Source organism: Scylla paramamosain, chromosome 25, assembly GCF_035594125.1.
Source record: "Scylla paramamosain isolate STU-SP2022 chromosome 25, ASM3559412v1, whole genome shotgun sequence".
NCBI lineage: Eukaryota > Metazoa > Arthropoda > Malacostraca > Decapoda > Portunidae > Scylla > Scylla paramamosain.
This window is the reverse complement of record NC_087175.1, coordinates 1,797,536-1,807,500: the sequence shown is the minus strand read 5'-3', so window position 1 is coordinate 1,807,500 and position 9,965 is coordinate 1,797,536. Positions and strand designations below refer to the sequence as shown.

Genomic DNA, 9,965 nt, shown 5'->3' with positions numbered 1-9,965 from the left:
CCCACACCCCTCCCGCGCCTCCTTCGCCTTCTGCTCATCTACGGTATTCTTGTCCGTGGGTTTGTGTCCTCTCTTTCTCTCTCTCTCTCTCTCTCTCTCTTGTTTCCATCTATTTTCACTTTTTTTTCCTTTTTTTTCGCACTAATATTATTTTCTTTATAATATGTTCTTATTTTTCTTCGTTATTTCAATTAAGTACTGAACACATTTTCTTTTTTTTTCAATTCAATACTACAACTTTTCTTTATTTTCTTTCTTTTTCTTTTTCTTTTTTTTTGTATTCGTCATGCACGACACATTCTTTCCTTTCAATATCTTCCTACACACTTTTTTTTTTTCAATTATTCATTATATTCACTACACTTCCTTTTTTTTCAGTTGTACACTTCACATACTGCATTTTTATTTATTTGTCTCTTCATTATCAACACAAACACACCGAAAATCAAAATACAAGCACGTAAAAAAAATACTAAAAACAAAAGGACATTCGCGCACGCATCTCCTTCCATTGCAGCTGACTTTAAGATAACCAGTTAATACAAACGCGGTAATTAATCACTAAAATCTCGCCTTCTCCTTTGTAATTACGTTATCTAGCACTACACTTAATCCCACTACACCTTTTGCCACCTTAGGAAGAGGAGATACGGCTGGCTTTCGTTAATTTACTCATTTTCAAAATTTTCTTACGTCAATTTACGCGAAGTCCTCCCGTCACTGCCGCCACACGGACACTGATTTGACTTTTTTTTTTTTCATTTCCACCCGCCGCGTCTTGTAAAATTGGCAAAATATATGCATCTAATAAAAACGTGTTTCGTGAAAATGTAAGATAGCTAGGTATCTTGAATTACTTGTTTTATTTTTTTAGTTTTATTTACCACTCCCAAAGAAGCTCTGATTTGACTATTTTTCCCGCTAATTTTCGGGCGTGCCAAGAAATACTTAATAATAATAATAATAATAATAATAATAATAATAATAATAATAATAATAATCCTTCTTGATTTCGTGTTAAGAATTCATTATATCTTATTAACATCTTTACCTCAGTTACGCTAGATAGTTATATAAATAAAATTATAACCATGATAAAAACAGTAAAATATGCTCAATTACGCTAAATAGCCATATAATTAAACCTTAAACCATAAGAAAAACAATAAAAATAAACTGCTGAGACTTGCGCGGGAAATTCAAAACACCAGATAACCCCACCCACTACCACTCCTTTAAAACATCAATAAGAAGTAGTACAATACAATTTATTATCTGCATTTCTGTGTATTCCGTTCCTATTGAAAGGCACAGACGCCAGCACAAAGGAGAGGAGAGAAAGGGAAGAAGGGATTACACAGGGTGGAGGCGAGGCAGGGTGTGTGGAGGTGTGTGGTGGTGTGTGGTATGAGGTGCAGGGATGAATGCGATTAGAGAAGAATGTGTGAGCCGCGGCCAGGGAGGAATGACAGGCAGAGAGAGAGAGAGAGAGAGAGAGAGAGAGAGAGAGAGAGAGAGAGAGAGAGAGAGAGAGAGAGAGAGAGAGAGAGAGAGAGAGAGAGAGGGTACAGGTAATTCTCTGAAATTATCTACATAATTCTAGATTTTTCCACATAATTCTTCGTTTTTTTTTCCACAAACGTTCAAATTCATCCATAGAAATCTGAAGTTTCCACAAATTTCTGAAGTTATCCACAAAATTCTGAACATATCTACAGAATTCTGAGCTTTTTTCCCCACAAGGTTCTTAACTTTTCCTTATTCTCTAAAAAAGAATATGCACGGAAATCTGAAGTCACCCATAAAATCCTACATTTATTCTTCTAATAATGAGTATTTTACACAAACTTCTGAATAAACCTACAGAATTCTTAACTTTTCTACAATTTATCCATCTCCAGAATTCTGAATTCAACTCATCTCCAGAAATCTGAGCTTCAATTCATCTCCAGAATTCTGAAATCAACTCATCTCCATAAATCTGAGCTTCAATCCATCTCCAGAATTCTGAAATCAACTCATCTCCAGAAATCTGAGCTTTAATCCATCTCCAGAATTCTGATCTTAAACTTCTTGTCTTTTCTTCTTTGTTCTTACCCTTCAATCTTCCTTCATTCTTCTCCTTCAGTTACCCTTTCCTCCACCTTGCTTTCTCAATTACCAGTCACCAATCACTCTGAGACATCTTTACTCGTTCTACAGCCACTTCCAACCTTTAAACTAAGTAGAAATTACCAAATATATTCTTTTTTCATCCTCTGCTTTCTTGTAGATGCTTTTAATGATTTGATACAATACTTCTTGTGCTGTTCATTGTTTCATGTTGCAGTGAAAGGGTTAAAGCTTATAAGGGTTCAGAATTCACTTAATCACCTAATTCACACTTTATTAAGACTTATAAAGGTTCAGAATCCATTTAATTAGCTTATATAGATTCAGAATCCACTTAACCATCCTACTCCACATTTAATTAAGACAAAAAGGTTCAGATCCACTTAAACACTCCACTTTCCACTTAATTAAGGCATAAATGTTCAGAATCCACTTATCCACCCCAATCCACATTTAATTAAGGCTTATAAAGGTTCAAAATCCACTTAACCACCCACTCCACATTTAATTAAAACATAAAAAGGTTCAAAATCGACTTAATCACTAAATCCACACTTAACTAAGGCATATAAAGGTTTAGAATCCACTTAACCACTCCATGCCACATCCACAGAGTCGTCGTTCCACCGGGTGTGCGGCACGGAGGTGAAGGGCCAGGAGGGGTGGCTGAAGAGTGTGGGCTACCCTCAATACTACCTCGGCAACCCTTCCGTCTGCACCCTGACCGTCACGGCAGACCAGGGCCAGCGTTTGCAGCTCACCATCTCCGACCTCAGCATCAGGGGTGAGGTGTGGGGGTGGGGGTGGGGGAGGGTTGGGGTAATGGAGTTTTCATGTTGATTTTTTCCTTTTTTTTTTTTTCACCTTTCTTCCTTGTTTTGTTTTTTTTCTCCTTTTTTTTTCGTGTTTGGGTTAAGGAAATAAGCTGTGTGATATTTTTCTCTTTTAAACTATCATTGGAACCTTGAAAACACTTATAAGACCCCAATAACTTCCGCTACAAGCATTAAACCACCACTAGTACCACAAAAACACTCTATAAAACACCCAGTAACTTCCACTACAACTGTTAAACCACCACCATTACCACAAAAACACTCTATAAAACACCCAGTAACTTCCACTACAGTCATTAAACACCACTAGTACCACAAAAACACTCCAGAACAACCATTAACTTCCACTACAACCACTGAACTGCTACTAGAAACCCCTAAATATATATATATAAAAAAACTAACTTTCACTAGAACCCTTAAACTACTGCTAGAACCCCAAAATACTTAAAAAAATAAAACAACTTTCACTACAACCATTAAACCACCACTACAACCAAAAAAAACACTTAAAAACCCTCGACAACAACCACTAGAACCATAAAAAACACTTAGAAAAACACAAATAACTTCCACTACACCCTTTTAAACTACACAAACCTACCACCACAACCCCAGCCGCCCCCACAAACCCCAAGAAGCCCCCGAGAACCCTAAGAACCCACGAGAACCCCTATTAACCCTCCCAGGACCCAGTAACCCCACCAAACCTGATTTAAGTACGCCACACAACACTCAAGATTCGAGACACTAACTTTTTCTGATCCCAGCCTTCTGCCCCTCCTGCACCCCCCCCCAGAGATCATGCAGCCGACAGAGACCAGGTGCAAGGACAGCGTGGAGGTGAGCGAGGGGAGTAAGGTGATGCTGGAGCGCTGCGGGGACACCAACAGGCCCCTCACCATCACCTCTGTAGGACCCTCTCTCAACGTGACCCTCTCAGCTTCCTCTCACGTTTTTCCCAAGCGAGGATATGTTGCCTACTACAAGGGTGAGAGGGGGGGAGGAATGGGGGATGGGATGGGGTGAGAGGAGATAGGGAGGGTTGGTGAGACAGATCAGGGGGGGTTGGGAGGGAGAAAAGTGAAGGAGTGAAAGTTAATGAGAGAGAGAGAGAGAGAGAGAGAGAGAGAGAGAGAGAGAGAGAGAGAGAGAGAGAGAGAGAGAGAGAGAGAGAGAGAGAGAGATTATTCTTCCATTGGTTTCTTACTTCCTCCTTTTACCTCATTTATTCACTTCCTCTCTCTGTCTCTCGTTGTTAAACCTTACTCTCTCTCACTTTCTCCCTTTTTTTTCAACCTTCCACAAAAATAATCACAAAAAACACACACAAAAAAAAATATACAAATAAAATAAGCAAATCTATATTTCCCAACATTTCTTTATCCTAGCACAAAAGAAAATAAACAAACAAATAAAAACACCACAAAAACAAAGAAAGCAGATTGACCGACACGCAAACACCCAAACGTAACCTAACCTAACCTAACTGAGCATCCCCACCCCCAGCGCTTGGTTGCCCGACCCCAGACATACCCCAGGACGGCTACCTTGCCTTCAGGAATGGCACACATGCAGAGTTTTGGTGCTGTGTCCGCCACGCCTTCCCCGACACACTCACACGCAAGAGGGTGTTGGAGTGTGGCAGGCTGAACACTTGGAATGAGGAGCTGCCAGACTGTGTGGGTGAGTGTGGTGGTGGTGGTGGTGGTGGTGGTGGTGGTACTTCCTTTTAGTTTTTCTTTTGTTGGTTTTAATTTTTTTTTCTCTCGTTCTCTCCATTTTTTTCTTTCGGGTAGGTTATGTAGGTGTTTGTTTGTTTGTTTCTCTTCCTGCTTTGTTTGTGAGTGTAGTGTTTTTTTTATGTCTTTATCTGTCTCTTTCTCTTTTTCTCTCTCTTACTTCTTAGCCTACCCTAGCCAGTCCTGATCTAACCGACTCTCTCTGTCACTCCTTCCTTGTCCTTACCCATCAAAACACTTCAGAACACAGGCCTCTCTCTCTCCCTCTCTCTCTCTCTCTCTCTCTAAGTGTCTAACCCACCCTAACCTAACCTAACCTAAACTAACTATATTTCTCCCTTCCTCCTTCCATCACACACCAGAACACTTCAGAACACAAACCTAACCTAACCAAACCTAACCAAACTTAACCAAACCAAACTTAACCAAACCAAACGTAACTGAAACTAACCTAACCTAATCCAACACCTACAGACCTGGACGAGCTGCTGAATGCCGGGAACATCACCATGGAGAAGTACCTGGGCCTTATCAACGGTACATCGGGGGTGGCTATGGCAGAGAAGCTACGTCAGGCCCACATTGTCTATGGTAGTGGTTGATGCACACTTACGTTGGTTAGATAAGGGAGCTGATGGTAGAATTGTTGTTATTGTTGTTTTGGTTGTTGTTGTGTGTTAGAGGGGTTGGAATGTACAGTAATTCGCAAATCTATCTTTAAATATTAAGTTCTGACAAATTGGAAGGTGTTATTTAAAATTTTAATTGCCGCTTTTGACTGTTTGGGGACCAGCATCTCATTGGGGCTTTTTTTTTTATTGTAATTTTGTTGCTCTTGGCCGGTGCCCCTGTTACGTGAAAGAAAAATGTTGATGGGGGTTCTGGTAATAAGATTGCACTTTATTTGCTTACGTAATATCTATAAGGGGAACTGATGCATATTATAAGCTATAGTCATGCTTGCACTTACTTTGTTTAATATCTATAATGATGTTGACCTAAAAACGTAACCTAAAAGGAAAGAAAAAAAGCAAAACAGTAATAATGAAAGAGAAAAGGATTAACATGTATTATTGGTAGTTAGTGTCATTATAGCAAGTACTTATCATAGCTACACTTGGCAGCGGTTAAGCCAAGCCTCCTTTTCGTAATACACACACAAACTAATGCACAACAAAATGCTGCCAAATAAATCTCCCCAGTTCGTGCAATGTCCCCCCAAAAACACACACACACACACACACACACACACATAACTCCCTCACTGGTGTTGTCTCCACAGACCTGGTGGTGCCAACAATTATCATGTCGGTGTTGGTCCTTGGTAACGTCGCTGTGGTGTTTCTCATCATCTACTGCCGCAGGTGGGTCCTCTGGGGGGCTGTGGGGGTTAGTGGTGGTGGGGTTTAAGGGGCTGTGGGGAGGTTGGTGGTAGTAGTGATGGGGTAAGAGAGCTGTGGGGTTGATGTGGGTGAGTTTTGACAGGTTGTGGGGCTGTGGGGCTGATGTGGGTGGGTTTTGAGAGGCTGTGGGACTGATGTGGATGGGTTTTGAGAGGCTGTGGGGCTGTGGGACTGATGTGGGTACGTTTTGAGGGCTGTGGGGCTGTGATGGGCTAGTAGAGGTGGGGCACGAGAGCTGTGGGGCTCATGTGGGTGGGTTTTGAGGGTCTCGTAGGGCTGCAAACAAGAGGTGAGGGCCAGACTGTGATTCAAGAAGGGACAATACGTAGAGTTATTTTTGTGCCTTTCATCTCTCTCTCTCTCTCTCTCTCTCTGTTATTTTGTCTGATTTTTGGCTGAACAAGTTAACCATTGTTTCTATGGGGGGGCCACATTAATGCTGCGTAAACAATAGTAAAAGTCAGACTGTAATTTGAAAGAGGGAAGTACGTAGAGCTATTTATGTGTGCCTGTCCTGTATCTCTCTGTGGAGTTAAGTAGTGTTTTTTTGTTTTTTTTTCATCTCACTTTTACAGAAGAAATTAAGCATTGTCTAGACGGGCCCACCTTAGTGCAGTGTAAACAAGAGGTGAGGGACAGACTGTCATCGCGGTTCTATTCTCATTCAGTTTTTTTGGTACATTTGTAGAACCTCGCCTTGCTCATTCCAGCAGATGAAAAGTTTACCATTATTTTATCCTTATTTTTTTTTTTTCCCTGATGAAGTTGGATGGCTTATGAATTCTTCTGTCCCTCACAGCCACAGTAGTACAAGCCCACAGCCTCACACACCACCACAGCCACAGTAGTACCAACCCACAGCCTCACACACCACCACAGACCACCACAACCACAGTAGTACCAGCCCACAGCCTCACACTCTCTCACAGCCACAGTAGTAGCCTCACACACTTACCACACACCATCACAGCCACAGCAGTACCAGCCCACAGCCTCACACACCACTAGTTCTTTTTAATTTCTACCATTTGTGACTCGTCCTGCCTGTATTCCTAGCTATTCCGACACACCTAACTGCCTAAATCTCTTACATCTGACCTACTCTTAATATCTAACCTATACACACACACACACACACACACACACATACACATAAAACACATACAAACACACACATTCACACACACAGCCCCCCAGACACACCATAACACAGCTTATCCTCCAGCACACACACACACACACACACACACCGACAGCCCACACATCACCTCACAGCCTCCCACCTTCCCCAGGGGCGTGATCGAGGAAGGAGTACGCTGTGAGGAGCTGGAATCCATCAAAGCAAACCCTGAACCGACTGACACTATAGACAATGAACCCTGCAATGTGTAGCAATGACAAGGCATGGAGGAGGTCTGCAGGTGGAGGTAGTGGCCCTAAACTCTTCCGTTCTTCCACCTCCTCCTCCTAGACTGCAAGTGGAAGGTGGAGGGATGTTACAAGATTTTTCCTCCTACTCTTCCATCTCCTCTTCCTCCTCCTCCTCCTCCTGGGTAAATAGTGAAAGGAAGAGGAAGGTAAAGGAAGATTTGAAAGTGAAGTTGGTGTTGAGATCTACTCCTCTTCCTCCTCCTCCTCCTCCTCCTCCTTGACCTCAGAAGATAAGGTGGGAATAATGTTTCTTGTCCCCGTTTTCCTCTCTTCCTCCTCCTCCTCCTTGACTCAAAATGAAAGGAAGAGGAAGATAAAAGAAGATAGGAAGGTGGAGGTACTGTTGCAAAATCTTCTACTACTCCTCCTCCTCCTCCTCCATTCCAGGTAAGAGGAAGAGCAAGGTAAAATAATCAACAAATGAACACAGGAAAGAAAATGAATTACCAAAAGGAAAGAAAAAAAGGAAAACGAAAAAAATAAATAAATATCAAAGTTAAGAAAAAAAGAAAAAGAGGAAGACTTAAATTTATGATCATAACACCAGAATCTTTATAATATTTTCCACAACCCACAAAAAAAAAAGGATAAGAATCTCTTGTACTATATGTAAAACTAGCTAATATTACTGATAGTGAGTTAGATAAGCCAATATTTCAATAGTGAGAGTAAGGTGTTTAGTAATGAGCATCTGAATGGTGAAATTAAGGTGTTGGAATAAAAGATTTGGTGGTAAAAGCTATTGGAATAAAAGATTAGGGTGTTTATAGAAGTTAATTAAGAGATTAGCTGATTAAAGGCATTGGAATAAGATTATTAGAGTGTTCATTAAAGTCAGTAAGAGTGTTTACTGAAATTAATTAAAAGACCAGGCTGTTTAAGGTGTCAGATAACGAGATAAGATGATAAAAAGTATTGGATTAAAAAATAAGGTGTTTATGGAATTGGAAAAAGATTAACTGATAAAAAAAATATTGAATTAAGAGGTTAGAATATTAAATGATCTGAATTAAAAGATTAGAGTGTTTAAAGGTATCCGATAATGAGATTAGGTAATAAAAGCTACAGAATTAAGAGATTAGGGTGTCTGTGTACTTGGATAAGAAGCTTAGGGTATTAGTGTGTATGTGTTGAGATTAGTGCTTGTGATAGAGTAGATACTATGTGCTAAGACTGCAAGGTATTGGATCATAACACAGGGGCATCAGTCTAATAAGCATGGGACATTTGTGATAACATTAAATAAGGAGAGACTGGGAGTGATGCATAAGAGGGAATAGGATTGTGATAACTGGCCGTTTCATAAGGAGATTAACTGGTGATAGAAGATTGAATGCTTTTAAACTAGGAGGCTGGAAGGAGTTAGGATGAAAATAAGGGGTTGGAATGTGTTAGTTAGGGATTTGTTAATAAGATTTGATGGTAAAGGACTGAATAAACATACGGTGGGAGGAAGAAAGTGAAAATAAGTAATGAATAAGGGAGGATAAGGAAAGAAATGAAAATAAAGGATTGGGGAAATGATAACTGGGCATTTGATAAGATTAACTGATGATAAAAGGATTGAATACTCTCACATTGGATGATAAAAGTGAATATAAAGGATGAATAAGGAAAAATAAGGGAAGAAATGAAAGTAAGCGATTGTAATGAGATAGCTGAGCATTCAGCAAGAAGAAAAACTAATGATAAGAGAGAGAAGAGTAGCTGATGATAAAGAATTGAATACTCTTGAACTAGAAGAGTGAATAAAGTCAAAATGATAAAAAAAAAAAAAAAAATGTATTGGGTATTTTATAAGAGGATTCACAGATCTTATAGGACTTAATACTCTTACTGGGAGGATCAAAGCTTTAAAAAGAAAAAAGAAAAAAGAAAAAAAAAACCCTCAATGATATATAACTGTAATTTTATTTATTTATTTTTTCCATTTGTGATTGTTTGTTTATGTACGAGTTGCCAGGAGAAATTTATACACCTCTTGTCTGTGTATCAGTTTATGTTTTTTCGTCTTATTTTTTTTTTTCCTTTTTTGTGAGTGTTTGCATTGTCAGGAAAAGTCAATACACCTCTCTTCTTTATTTTTGTGTATGGAAAGTTTTGTTTGCTCTTAATTTTCTTCCATGTACTGTCTTGTCCCCTCATTTACGTAAAGTCGCATTTCACCTCACCTCTCCCATTGCTGCGACTTTCGCATAGTTGGAAACATCACCATACCTCCCTTTTTCATTTTTATTTATGGAAAGATTCGTTTGATCGTATTTTTTCCATCTTCTGTACTCTCATTTACGTAAAGTCAAATTTCACCTTGTCTCTGCCATTGTTGCGACGGCATTCAGCGTCACACTCACCTACAAGTAATTACTGCTATTCTCACTCATTCTCCAGGCCTCCCAGTGTGTCAGAAGTGCCATGCAACTGAATATATCAAACATACACCA

At 39.8% G+C, this 9,965-nt stretch overlaps 1 protein-coding gene across 1 annotated transcript in view; it reads left to right on the top strand.

The window, feature by feature from the left end:
• Nucleotides 1-9,409, top strand: part of LOC135113074 (uncharacterized) — a 23,648-nt gene extending 14,239 nt beyond the window's left edge. The window contains exons 4-9 of the mRNA XM_064028061.1: nt 2,726-2,896; nt 3,748-3,939; nt 4,458-4,634; nt 5,165-5,281; nt 5,973-6,054; nt 7,386-9,409. Of these exons, the coding sequence (XP_063884131.1) occupies nt 2,726-2,896; nt 3,748-3,939; nt 4,458-4,634; nt 5,165-5,281; nt 5,973-6,054; nt 7,386-7,485 (839 nt within the window). The 3' untranslated portion in view covers nt 7,486-9,409. The remainder of the gene's footprint in view (nt 1-2,725; nt 2,897-3,747; nt 3,940-4,457; nt 4,635-5,164; nt 5,282-5,972; nt 6,055-7,385) is intronic.
• Nucleotides 9,410-9,965: the final 556 nt, after the last annotated feature.